The sequence below is a fragment of the Pteropus medius genome, unplaced genomic scaffold, assembly GCF_902729225.1.
Source record: "Pteropus medius unplaced genomic scaffold, Ma_sr-lr_union100, whole genome shotgun sequence".
NCBI classification, from domain to species: Eukaryota; Metazoa; Chordata; class Mammalia; order Chiroptera; family Pteropodidae; genus Pteropus; species Pteropus medius.
In genome coordinates this window covers 21,688,896-21,703,018 of record NW_024340692.1, presented here as the reverse complement: position 1 = coordinate 21,703,018, position 14,123 = coordinate 21,688,896, and the positions used below count along the sequence as shown (strand labels likewise).

Sequence of the window (14,123 nt, the reverse complement as noted above, 5' to 3'; positions counted from 1 at the left end):
GTATGTACCTTCTTTTCAGGCTCACACAGTACAACAGTACAATTTTTCTTAGTATTCAAGGTCATCTCGACCTCATTTAATCTTTAACTGTGTATCATAAATACATATTTTTCTTGGAAAACAATTTCCAGGCTATACAAAGAATTGTCAAACTCAGTCTATCAGAGCTTTAGAGTTATCAGGGAAGATGAAAAACAATATAAATAAAATAACTTATTTCTATAGGCTGCACTCTAATTACACAGCAAGAGAAGAGAAATTCTTTCATTGATATAATGGCTATCTTACATTTATTTTTATTTATTTTTGAGAATTACAAAGAGAACTATCAGGACTTCGAAAAGGTTTTGAAGAGATAATTTTAAATTATGAAAAATCTTGGTAGCATATCATATACATGTATGATACACATGATCTCTTAAGAATTTTCTTTAAGATGAGGATGACAAACTATACTCCGTCCTCCAAATCTAGCCCATCACCTGTTTTTGTATTCCCCGAGCTAAGAATTTTTAAAAATATTTTAAGTGATTTAAGAAAAAATCAAAAGAAGAATATTTTGATATGTGAAAATTATCTTATATCAAAATTTCAGTGTATATAAAGTTTTATTGGAGCACAGCCCACCCATTTGGATTGGCTTCATTCATGCTATAATGGCAAAGTTAAGGAGTTGTGCAAAACATAAAGTATTTACTCTCTGCCCCTTTCCAGAGGAAGTTTGCCAACATTTGCTTTAAGAATTTTCCCCTAAAGAAACACTGAGGCCTTCCCTAAACTGAAGACTTCTTCAGAGAGATTTCTTGTGTCAGTGATACATGTTTAAAAAAAAGAAGAAAAGAAGATGCACAACTTTAGTAAAGTTAATACAGTTGCCATATAATAAAATAAAATAACAGACATGCCTTTGTTAGATTTAGGACACTTCTTTTCTCACTTTATGTCAGTGTAGCATAATTATTATTAAGAACATGTGCTTTGGGATCATTCTTTTTCCTGAATCTTGATTAGCTTTCTGTCACCTTGGGCTAGTTACTTAACCTCTTGTAAGCCTCAGATTTCCTATAAAAACAGTAATAATGGTACCAACCTCATGAAATTATAGTGGCATTAAGTGGGGTGATTTTTCTAACAGGAATTATTAACCTTGGTACCTGGTACATGTTAGATGTGCAATAAATTTTAAAAAATTATCATCATCATCTGAAAATGTCACTTTCTGTTGGTTTGCTCCTAGTACTTCCTATAACTTCTGCTTTGACAAGAAAATCTGCAAAACCCTGCTAGGTAATTTCACACAGCAAGAGTCCCTCTCTGTATTTATCTGCAGAAAAACAGTCCTAGGTGCATGAATCCAAGCATATACTTGACAGGAAAGTGGGAAAACGGAAGCCTAGGATGTCTAGACCCCAAATCACAGTATTGGAAGACTGGTCAGCAGCTCGATTAAGCTTACAAGTGGGAAGTTAGGATTTTCCATGTTAGACTCCACTCTGACTTTTTCTATGGAATGTCCACAGTTCTATGACAGGCTGTTGATGAAAGCTTTCTGATTTAGTAGCTAGTCTTTTTTTTTGTGTGTGTGTGGATATAGCTTTGGTCATTTTATCCTATTTCATGTTAGGTTAACACTGCAATTTTGTTTTTATTACTTGATGTCTTAGCTTATGTTTCCAGCCAGAAACATTCTTAGAAAATCTTGAGAGTGTAATGATGCAATTCTTGGAAACTTAGTGATTTCTTTTCTACTAGGTTTGCTGCTATCTCCTGCCTGACCTTGCTCTGCCCCTAGAATCATGATGACTCTGCATTAACGCTGAGGAACCAGTGCCCAGCAAATACATGATTCCTCAGTTATGATGCCACCTCCCTTTTCTTTCCTCATCTCTAAATAGATTATGACCAGCCTTAGCAGAGGTGGTCTCTTTTGCTCACCAGAGCTGGTCTGGAGTCACTTGTTGCAAGGAATAAGGAGAACCTTCTTTAGTTGGCCCTTACAGAATGAATCTCTGCCTAAAGAGAGCTAACAGAGGAGAAAAATGCCCTAAGACAAACAACTCTTTTATTGCCCCAGCCCCAAAAATCATTTACAGAAATATCAGAATTCAGAAGGCAGTAGGTATCTCCACAAAACAGATGAGAAACAGAACTTTCATAGGTTCATTTCCTTTAAAAAAAATCACATAAGACAGTTTGTACAAATGTCACTTGTTTTTACTTCCTGTGTCTTGTGTCTTGATGTACTGTTTGAAGGAAAACCCCTCCAGATTTTATCCTTGTTCCTCGATTATGGTTGAACAATTATGGTTAATCAAGTTTAGCCACTCAAATGAAGAACAAAATATTTCAGCATTCTTAAAGACTCTAGTTGGAATCATGGTTAAAAAGACAAATACAAATGCCCATACATCAGCCTGGTGTATGAGGATAAAACCCCAAATTATGACACTCACATGCGTGCCTGAGTGGAATGGGGTGAGGTGCATGTGGCCTCTGCCTACTGGTAGGAGTAGCTCTCATCATCGTATTCCAGCTCATATTCATCATCATCATCCAAAAGCCCATACTTAAATTTCCGATAGATAGTTCCATCTTGGCCCATGTAGACGATGTCATCATCATCATCCTCATCATAGTCACGGTCCCTGTACTCAATCACCTGATCCTCTTCAAAGCTGGTGCTCTCACGGTGGCTGTTCTTATAGGAGGAATAAGACCTGCTAGGGTCAGCCAACTTTTTATAGCCAGCCTTCTCTGCTGGCTGGGATCGGCCCCACGATTTCCTCCAGACGATCACAGCTGCTCCAAGCAGAAGCACCAGCATAATGGAGGAGATGATGAACAAGGCTGTCTTGGAATGCTCAGGGGCAGACCCAATCTCACTTGCTCGAAGGATGCACTCATCTATTGGAAGAGAAGCCCAAAGGAAGAGGGTCAAAGGGAAGGATGAAAGAGAAGAGATGGAATGGAGAAAATTAGGTTCCGAGGTTAAGAACTTCACCTTTATTTTTTAAAATCTAAAATGGTGGAATCTCTCTCTCTCTGATTTTCTTAAAAGGCACACCACTCTTCAGAATTGCCCTGTGTACCCCCATGACAGTCCCAGTCTATGTCAGATGATGCTATCAAACCCTTCTAGGATGCAGGGCAATTTGAAATTCAAAGGGAGCCTCCTCATTTTCATACCTTAGGGATCAGTTGCCCTGTCCAATCTTACCAATGAATTCTTTGATTTCTCTTCTGAGAAAAATATTCCATCTTGGGCCAAGCTTCATTCATTGCTAAATAACTCTGACTTTTTCTAAGACTTAGTGCTCTCCCCAGCTACTCTTAAACCTGGTCCAACATGATCGTGCCACTATTCAAGGGCAGGAGCAGATTATTTATAAAACCATTGACTCTTATGGTTGTGCAGGGCCTTCGAAATCACTTAGGCCAATCTGTTGCTTGATAGCTGAAGAAACTGAGGCCCATAGAGAAGAAGTAAATCGTCACATTGTCCGAGCTGAGAGCTTGTATGTAGAGGAGTCAGAATTCAAACCCAGGAATCCTAACTTCATGCTGTAGTCTGGAGATGTTGGGTTAAAATGCTCCAACAACTGTTTTTTAACTTCTTGGCATTTTGTGGCCCTAATCTGGCAGGAAAAGAAGTGCTACCTTTAAATATCTTCTATCATAATTAAGATTTCTGAAGTTGAAAGCTCTGTTCCATGTCACCTTAATTGAGAACATGAAGTAACTGAAACTGTCACAGAAGGAAAGGTCAAATCATAGCTTTAACAATGAGCCCATTTTTATTCCTTTTCATTTGTTTAGGTGGTATGATTTGGGTAAGTTATCAAATTTTTTCCTATTATTTAACTCACCAAATGGTAGAGTAAAAGAAAATATGAAAGAACCAGAGGGAAAAGAAAACTAGTAGGCTATGTTGGATGTACAAGTTGAAATACACACTAAGTTTTCTATAAATATTTTTTGAACCACTTGGGTATGCCCCCAGGATTTTTTTAAATGAGAAATTCTAGGTACATTGTACATACTAGCTTAATGATATAATACTGCTGCCAATTATTTTAAGGGCAATTATTGTTGCTTATTAGATATTAGCTGATTACATCCAATTTATTACCACTGTCTCTTTTTGCTAGTGATAAACAAGTTTTCTATTTTATTGTAACTTTCATTCTCATGGGATTTTGCCCATTAAGCAAAATTTCTTCCAAAGTAATAGCACTATCATTATGGCTTTCATCATTTGCAATATCAGCATAGAATTTTTCCCTGGAGGAAATATTGAAGCACCAGAGGGATGCATAAGCAATTGGTGTATGGTATTTGGGAGATAAATACTGCCTAAGGCAGGAGAATCAATAAAAGACCCTTCAAGGTTGTTTCAATTACTAGTATGCTGTATGCAATCTTGTCTTAACTATTCTACAATCTTAGATCTGCAAAGTTAAGGTCAACCTCTGTTATCTGGTTTCTTTAAAGGGGTCAGTGTCTCAGTAAAGAATGATAGGCAATCAGGAGTGTTTAGATTTTTGCAGAGAGGCCACAACTGGATCTTTAAGAGCCAAAAAAGTCTCAAGAAAGCTGACTAAATCGTTTTTAGTTGAAACAGGATTGCAGAAACTCTGCACCCAACATGCACACACTTCTGGTTTCATTTAAAGCCATTGATGTAATGAGGATTATTATTCTTAACTGACACAGCATGGATATTAGGCCATCAGCCCCTGAAGGTGGATGTGTAAGAGGACCTAGGGAAATCAGCTGCTTGTAGGGGTGAGAAAGCTGAAAGAAGGATATAATTAGTTTTTGGAAAGATGCTATTTAGAATTTAGTTGAAAAGGCTGATAAAAAATATATATATAACAGAAATGGCTAGTAGCATTTTTCGGTCTGGGATTTACTTCACTTATAAATGGACATGCTTCCATCAATATGACATCTGTTTTTGTCAGGCCATGACACATCTGAACCCCCAAGGAAATGATCTGCTTCTTAAGAATTTTCTTTTTCTTTTTCTTTTTTTTTTTTAGAAGAAATCATTCCATTTGGTATTTTTTTAAGTTTGTGTCCAATGAGGATCAAGTACACTCACATGGGTGGAGTTGCAGGTTGGAGACAGTTGGGGGACTGGGAATTGGTATTAAAAAAAGTGTTTTTTCTTAGCCTTCAATGAAAATTCATTTCTAAAATGCCTTAAGACTCTAATGGGAAGCCTAGATTTGGGCTGCTTTCCACAGAATGATTCTTCAAGATAGCATTAGAATAAGCTTTCTTGACAGTTGATTCTTTTCCTTTTTTCTCAGGAGGAAAGAATAAGAAAGAAATAAAGTAAACTTATAAAGATGAAATCCTAGAACTACTTGAGCTCTAATGCTGAAGGCAGCACAATAGTGGAAAGAATTTCAGTTTTGCAGTCCAGAGGACCCATATTCTAATTCTAGATGAGCCTCTTAACATTGATGTAAACTTGGGCATGCTAATCAAACCCTTTGAGCCCAGTCTCCTCATCTGTAAAATTCGATTAATAACATCTACTTATATGAGATGATGGACAGAAAGTTTCAAGCACAGTAGACACATAGCAGACACTAAATAAAAAGGTAGCCATATTGATTCTCTGGAATCTCCCATCTTCCTCTCCTGTGTGCTCTGGTCAGCTTCCCGAAGACATGCCCTTCCTCCGCAGGCTGATCTTCCTCTTTTCTTACCTGTAGTGTCCTGGCAGTCACAGCACTCCTGGGCATCAGTGGGATTGGAAACGTTGCAACATTGCAGGCAGCGGCTGTCATCCATGTGCAGCAGCAGGTTGGCGGGGCACACAGTACAGTTTTTGGGCCCAGGTCCTTTGCATTCTATACAGCTCTCATAGCATTTTTCACATTTAAATTTCTCACCCTGTTAAGAACAATTAGGAGATTCCTTTTGAGTGAGGAAGGATTAACAAACACTGGAGTTCCATGAACGATGAATGCAGAATTAATTTTGAGGCCTTCATTACTTGACTTCCCCATTATTTCTCTCAAATCTTCTCAGTTCTTTGATTGAAATTAAAGTTACAGGTGGGTAGCACCATTAATCCATAATGCAATGGTAGGAGGTTTTGAAATATTAAACCTAAACTATAGCGAGTATAGGACTTTTAGGACTTTTTCACTTTGCCTAGAAAGACATGCAGAAATTAGTTCATTTCCCTCTGTGAAAATGACAGAAGGCACACTATGCCCAGCTTTTAGTACCTCTCCTACTCTGTATTCCCCGACAAGACAGTCTGAGGTGCAGATTTCTCCCACTAGGTGGTAACTCCACACACAGGATAAGCATTTCAGTGCTCCTTTTCCTGAAAGAAAAAAAAAATGATTCTAAGTTATGAGACTGACCTTAGAGTTCAACCTCTGTCTTGATTCCATAACATTTAGGAGCAAGGAATATGTCAAGTAAAATGAAGTAGAATAATAAAGTGATTGAGGATATGAAAAAAACATCTACAGGACACCAAATAAAGACCTAGAAATTATCCAATTAGTTCAGTCAATGTAAACTTTCAGTTTGGTAATTGAGGATTTGGAGATGACAGATGTTTCACTAGAGTAAGAGGATTTTCAGAATGAGAAATCATGTAGAAAGTTTATAAAACCTTCATTTGTCATTTTGCTTATTGTTTAACTAGTATAGAGGATGAAAATGATACCAGCTGATTGGGGGGCAGGGTCCCAGAACTTGACAAGTAAATTATAATTAGGCAGTTCTTAATTGAGAAACACCAAACCTGGAACTTAAAATACTAGGGCTAAAGGGCTTTAATAAACCATTTTTCCAGTGGTTCTTAATTTTGGGGGTGGTGGTTATGATAGTTTCCTTTGAAATTTTCTTGAGAACTATAAACTCTCTTCTCAGAAATTTGACATCCTATTTGTTCATTATTTTTTAAATAAATGAAAACTAAGGCCCACCTATATGAAGTCATGCATTCAAGGTTACATAGGTAATGGTTGAGTCATGATTCAAATTCAGGTTTGTTGACTTATATATAGTCCAGCGCTCTTTCTATCACACTGTCTGCCTTAACACATGAACCAGCAAGTAGAGGATCTGGACCTTCATTCAGATTATGGTTCATGTAGAGGTAATCCCTCTCTCTCCTAATTCAGAGACCCAGGAATGAGTGACCCAAACATTTCCTTCTATGCAGATATCAAGAGATAACTTTTGAAAAGAGTTCGGAAACAGGAGACCTGATTTCATTCCTTCAGGAAGGCCCTGGCATTTCTGCTGAGAACTTCAAAACAGAGACACAGAGACGACATGGACATGGATTGTGCCTGGTATTGTGAATTGGAAATTGTGTAGGTCTTCCCATCAGAAGAATATTGTAAAGAGTGGTTAGTTGAACTTGAGCTAGAACCGTGAGTCCTGTCCTTCACATTCACTATGGAGTTAAATCAACTTTTCATATCTGATCTTTGAGCGCAATCATTTATAATGTTTCTAAGGAAAAAAGAATTCTGAGCTATAAACATCTTAGAGAAGAAACTTTATTACTCAACTGCTTCTTAGATTGGGGGCTGCCTGTAGTGATATAAATTCAAAGCCATTCTATTTTTACTTTACTTTTGGCTTCATACAGAATTCCCTACATGTCTGTAACATAATTGTGGTCTCTGATAAAAGAATCAATCTTCCCCTATTTCCTTCCATTCCACTTACATTTTTCTAAAACATAACTTAGATGTCTTACTCCAGTTTTAAAATACAAAAGTGTGGGGTTTGTTTTGGGTTTTGTTTTTCTTTAAGCGTAGGGGAAATTAAAAGGGGGGAGGGGGAGGCAGTAAATGTGTGTCTTAAGGTTGGTTACATTTTTCCAAAGAGCAGCAGCAATTTGGCTGAGGCCCAGATCCTGGGCAAGCTCCAAAGGTACTACCTGTCACCTTAGGTAACAAATCAGTAACTCCATTTACATCTTCTACATTGATTTATTGCAAAACCTCCACACTTAAGGCACCCTGAGTCTTTTTGTAAGACAGTTGGTTAGTTTCCAGAATGTTTTCTCTTGTTTTCAAGTTTAACGCCCTACATTTATCATTGTTTCTAAGGATCTGCAGGAGCCTTGGGACCTATAAAGACAGCTTTGATGTTTTCTTAAAATTCAGAACAGCTCACTATCTGTTATCCCTTGGACTGACCCCCGTGGGACGAATTCACCAGTGCAGAGCAATCTTTGTCGGCTGTTCACGGCATCATTCACACAAAAAGAGAGGCAGCTCAGGACGGTTAGAAGGTATTGGCTACCCAGCCTGGGTTTTTATTTCAAACAATTTTGCAAGTAATACAGATAAAAAGTTAATGTGTGAAGGCAAGAAATGAACTAATTATGGAGCAACCAGTTGCAACGAAGATACATATATATTAGGGGGTAGTGTGCTATCCCCTGACTCCCCTCTCCTGTACCTCAGTACTTTTAAGCATTTTTTAAAAAACACCCTAATATTATAGGGTAGTCAAAAGTGAATGAAATACAATCTAGTTAATTACTTATGTAGGGTGCTAAATTTTCCTTGTATCTTTCATGTATCCTCAGTTCTTAGTGTGATGGCTAGTGTTTTAAGAACGAAAGAATTCATACTTTTTTTTTTTCCAGCCGGTATACAGCCCAAGAGAAAACCTATTCCTAAATTTCATAATCTACAAATTGCAAAACCAGATGGCAGTACAAAGATTTACTAACCATCAAAAGACATGTGTGTATGGTGAATAAAGGATGGCAGAAGAAATGAGTGTCAAAAATAGAAAGCTTCAACTAGGCACGTTCAAAGTTCAAGTGAAATATAGGAGGGGGAGGCACAAACACTCAAGATGGCTTCAAGATTCACCTAAATATGTCCAGTCATCCCTTGAGTATAGTCTCAGGGAGATTGTGTCGATAATTTCTTTAAGACTTTATTTTTTAGAGCAGTTTTAGATTTACAACAAAATTGAGTGGGAAGTACAGAGATTTCCCATCTACCTCCTGCCCCAACCCATGCATAGCCTCCCCTATTATCAATATCTCCCACAAAGTGACACATTTGTTACAGTTGATGAATCTACATTGACATCATACACCAAAAGTCTATAGTTTATTTTACATTAGGGTTCATTCTCAGTGTGTTGTACAGTCTATAAATTTGGACAATTGTATAATGACATGTATCCATCATCACAGTATTATATAGAGTATTTTCACTGCTCTAAAAATGCTCTGTGTTCTGCTTATTCATTCTCCTCATCCCAATCCCTAGAAACCACAGATATTTTTATTGTCTCCACAGTTTTGCTTTTTTTCAGAATGTTGTATAGTTGGAATCATATAGTATGTAGCCTTTACAGATTGGCTTTTTTCCCCCCACTTAATACAATGCATTTAAGTTTCCTCCACAACATTTTCTGGCTTGATAGTTTGTATATCTCTTCAGGGCTGAATACTATTCTATTGTCTGGATATATGGATGAATTTTTGAGATTGGAAAACCATCATCCTTAATCTACCCAGGAAATCTCAAACCCAATTAAAGAAACCTATAGTTTTTAAAACTGTGCTTAAAATATAATAATTTCTCTGATCCCCGCAGAAATTTTAAAAAGCTGGTGTTGTCCTGATTTGATTGCCTGATGTTAAGAGACATTAACGATGGTTGCCTTCTGTTAATTAGAAACCAAGTGTCCCCCTGGATCTCTCCACTAGCCGGGGGCATTCACTGCACTAGGGGTTTGGGATTTTGGTTTTCAGATTTAGCAGATCAAAATACAGCATTTTATCTGGCAATCCTAGTTGTAATAAAAGCCCCACACATCTAATGGTGGTATCAGAGATATCTTCAACTTTTCAAAAAATCTAATAGAAAGTTAATATTTACCATGATATAGCCCACGACAATGCCAACTTTCCACCATCCTCCCACCACACCCCCAATTTAATGTGTTCTCTCAGATGTTCTTATTCTGATTAGAAGTTTTGAACAGCAACTTTAGAGGGGAGGAGGAGGGAGATAGGGGGAGAGAGAGAGAGAGAACACAAACTCATTATTTAATGCTGTTTGTTTGAAAGGGTAATTCTTTCAAAGGTTGGAGTCAATTGTAAATGAATTAAGAGTGGGAACCACCATATGGTAAAGTTTTCTGAGAGTTGCTTCAAGGACTGTCTGGATGTGGTGGGGTGGGGCAAATTTTTATGTTGATTATATGTTCAAATGATAATATTTTGCATATATTTGTTAAATAAAATATATTAAAATTAATTTTACCTGTTTATTTTTTAATGTGACTACTACAAATTTAAAATTATATGTATGGCTTGCATTATATTTCTAATGAATATTGCTGAAACACCATTCTGTGAGACGCATAAAAGAAATTCTAGAACTGGTACGAATAGCACGTTACCATTCCCAGGTTGGTTTAGTTTGTCCACTAGTCCAAGCACTTTCTAGCTAAGAGCAATTTAATATATATATCACTGAGAGTCACTCTAACACAATAAAAATTTGTTTTTGAGCCCTCTTTCCAAGGTTTGTTTTTCTTCTTCTTGGTCTTAAGACTTACTTCTTTTAGTTATGGTTGCAACCAGCTGTGCCTCTGGCCGGGTGTTTTAGAGCAGGAAGAAGCGGCTCCCACTCTGAAGATCAACACACCAACCACGGTGCCTCAGCCCTGGTCAGTAGCTCTGCAGTTAGGCAGATGGTCTGACTGCAGGTTCACCCCAGCCAGCAGCAACGTCTACTCTTCCAGTTTTATTTTTTCTTGTAGTTTTTTCTGCTCTTCTGACTGTAGCTTTTCGAGATTTTTCTGATTCCGAAGGAGTGCACAGTCCCTCTGTTCTGTTCCCTCTCGCGAAGCTTTTCTCTTTTTCTTTTCTCTCAAATTCTAGTTCTTTGTTTCCTTTCCTCTGCTCTTTGCCTCTCTTCTGCCTCTTCTAGCGTTTTTTGTTCTCTCTGCTGTTCCAGCCTCCGAAGTGTCTGTTCCAGCTCTTGAAGTTTCTGGCTCTCGAGCTGCCGTTTCTTGATGTCTTGATGCGTCACTCAGGGGGTTTGGGTAATCAAAAGAAGCCGTGATGTTGCAGGCCACCGCCTCACCTTCGCAGCCGCGCTTTCTCCCGCGCAGGAGCTTTCGGCTGGCGCGAAGTGCACGAACTCGCGGTCCTGGGTATACATCCTGAAGGTCGACTGTTCCGTGACACCGAACGCATGGAGGTTCCGGCCTGTCATCTCCCAGTGGGGGTCCAGCTTGGGGATGTCCACATTTGCATCTCCTCAAACTTCCAGAACCTCCTTGCTGGGCTTCTCCGAGCCCCTTCGGGGTGAAGCATTTTCAAGGCCGCGTCTCCGGGTGAATCGTGTTGGCCGCTCTTCTGGCAGCGTTTTGTTCAAGTCCTTGTGTCGTGGAACAGGAGCCCCAGTCACGGCGCGTAGGGAAACCGATTTTGTGCTTGGTGGTGCGCACCTTGAGGATGGTCTTGAGGTTGGAGCAGGCCAGGAAAGACTTGACCAGACTCTTCTCCACCTCACCCTCAAAGTGGATGAAGGCCTCTGTGCTCTTGCAATCCAGAGGGTGGAGGACGAGGGTGGTTCTACATGCCCTTCAGCCTTTTTATCACCTCCCAGTTGGAGATGGGCTTCACGGCTACTTCAGCTGCGGGAGGACCACACTGATGGTCATTTTTGTGATGGGCCTGAGGTGAAGGGCATACAGATAGCAGAGTTGTACTTCTTGAGACGGGTAGTGGATTATGGTACCCGCTGCAAAGCCAGAACTTTGTGTCAGCGTGGGCCTCTTCCTCCACCAAAGGCTGCTGCTGCTCTGGCTGGAGCTCGCTGCTGTCCACCCATGACTCCAGCAGGTGTGACCTCCCTGCCTGGCATGGCCACTGTCCCCCTCCTTTTGCCCCTGTGACAATGCTAAGTGCTAGAGCTACAAAGGTGAGTAAGACATTAATTAATCTATGCCTTTGAGGACCTCAGTCTACAGTAAGAGAGAGACAAAGAATAAGTAAACAATTAGAAAATATGCCTTCTGTGCGTCAGAGCCCTTGAATGTCTTGTTTACAGTTGTATCAGCATTGTCCGGGCCATAGTGCTGGATAAATATTTGTGGAATAGTAAGTAGATGAATGAATGCAGAGTACTAAAGGAACACAGAATGGAGGCATTACCTTTTTAGAGGAAATGCTGGTTATAAAATTTATGTAGAAAGAGGGCTAGGAGGAGCCAAGATAATTTTGTAAAGAGTAGCAGGAATGTACCCTACCAGCTATATCAGTATTAACCTAGTAAGTTTTAACAAAATATTATAGGAGGTATTTCTTTTTTAAATACTGAGAAGAATTCACCATGATCATATTTCTGTGTCAAGCTATGGAGCTTGAGGAAAGCTATGGAGGAAAATGAGCAGATTTGGATTTTACAGAGATTACTCTGGCATTATTTTACAGCAGGGTTCCCCAACCCCTGGGCCGCAGACCAGTACCGATCAGTCAGAGAGGTGAGCTGGGTGCAAGCAAGCCAAACTTCATATGTATTTGCAGCCACTCCCCAGCACTAGCATCACTGCCTCAGCTCCACCTCAGATCATCAGGCATTAGATTCTCATAGGAGCACCGGTCCCAAGTGCCAAAAAGATTGGGGATTGCTGTTGTACAGGATGACCTGGATTGGGAGCAAGGCCAGAACTGAGATAATATGCTGGTTACTTTAGAAAGTCAGCTAAGAGATGCTGAGAATGCAGAATGAGGAAAGTGAGAATGGAGAAAGAGATCTGAGTAGAGAAATGGTTAGGAGAGAGAATCAACAGACCTTGAGGTTTGCCTTTGCTGGAGGGTAGGTGAGTTGAGCAGGAGGCAAGGAGAGGATAAATTCAAGGTATCAAACATGGGCAATTGGTTAGACAGTAGGTTCATTAACAAAAGGAGTGAATATCAGAGGAAACTCATTGTATTTGCTCAGATAAGTAAGTATCTGAAACTAAGAACAGAGCTTGGGAGAATCTGAGGCAGATGTCTGAAGTAGTCGCTGAAGAAATGAAAATAAATTTTGCTAGGCTGATTCTAAGCTCAACAGGTAGAGAAGAAAGACAGAGTAGGTGGAAAACACTACCTGGAAGGGATGCTTGTATCTGGGCCTTGAAGGATGGAAGGATCTGAAGAGGCAGCAGTGTGGTACAGGAGCAGCCCAGGTCAGAGGGCAGATGCAGAAGCTGAGAGAGAACAGAGGGTGCTGAGGCTGGAGAGGATTGGCTACGAGGTTGACAGGCTAGAGGAACCTCCAAAGTTGGTGAAAAAAAGAGACAGGCTAAGCAGGAAGGAAAACTTTTCATTTTTCCATTTACACATGCAAAATGATAACTACGCCCTCACCTTTGCATTCATTGCAAGTTGGGTGGCATCTCTCACAGGTCCGTGTTCTCCGGTCTGCATAGTAATGCTCTGGGCAGGTGCGATGACACTCTCCCTTGGAGTGGAGCAGAAAGAAAAATCTATCGCAAGATAGGCAGTCAGTGGGCTGTGGGCCCCGGCATGCCTTGCAGCTCTTGTTACACCTCTCACACCGTCCAGTGGCGTTTTCTGCATAATATCTGAAACAAAGGAGGGAAGCAAAGACTGAATGCTAAGCTTTGCTCCTAAGTTGGGTGTAGTGGAAAAATCGTGGTTACTCAGAAAGAGTTCATTTACAAGCTGGGTGACTTTAGATTCTTTACTCATTAGATTCATCACTAATTATATTAATAAATCTAACGATTCTCAGTTTTCTTACCTGTAAATTTTGTATTACAATCCCTTCCCTTCTGTTTATGAGAATTAAATTAGATAAAACATATAGAAGGATCTAGTACTTATCACCATGATAATTGTTAACTACCTTTGCCTTCTACATACTCATATGCTTCTCCACTTGAAAATTCAAGCTTTAAAATGTATTGAATGGGATCCGGGAATGGAAAACATTTTGAATGTATCTCTGAGTTCTTCTAATTTCTCAATTTAAAAAATATCTTGAAAATTGAAAATCACATATCACTTATATGTGAGAATAAACCTAAAAGCACCAAATGAACAGGATAAACAGAGACTCATGGACATGGACTAT

General features: G+C 39.4%; 1 protein-coding gene across 3 annotated transcripts in view; it reads right to left on the bottom strand.

The window, feature by feature from the left end:
• Nucleotides 1–2,250: 2,250 nt before the first annotated feature.
• PCSK5 (proprotein convertase subtilisin/kexin type 5) overlaps nt 2,251–14,123 on the bottom strand; it is a 396,723-nt gene continuing 384,850 nt past the window's right edge. For all 3 annotated transcript variants that reach the window (XM_039843681.1, XM_039843770.1, XM_039843837.1), the window contains 4 exons: nt 13,394–13,611; nt 6,249–6,349; nt 5,721–5,907; nt 2,251–2,904 (listed from right to left, as the gene is read on the bottom strand). In XM_039843681.1, the coding sequence (XP_039699615.1) occupies nt 2,498–2,904; nt 5,721–5,907; nt 6,249–6,349; nt 13,394–13,611 (913 nt within the window). In that variant the 3' untranslated portion in view covers nt 2,251–2,497. The remainder of the gene's footprint in view (nt 2,905–5,720; nt 5,908–6,248; nt 6,350–13,393; nt 13,612–14,123) is intronic.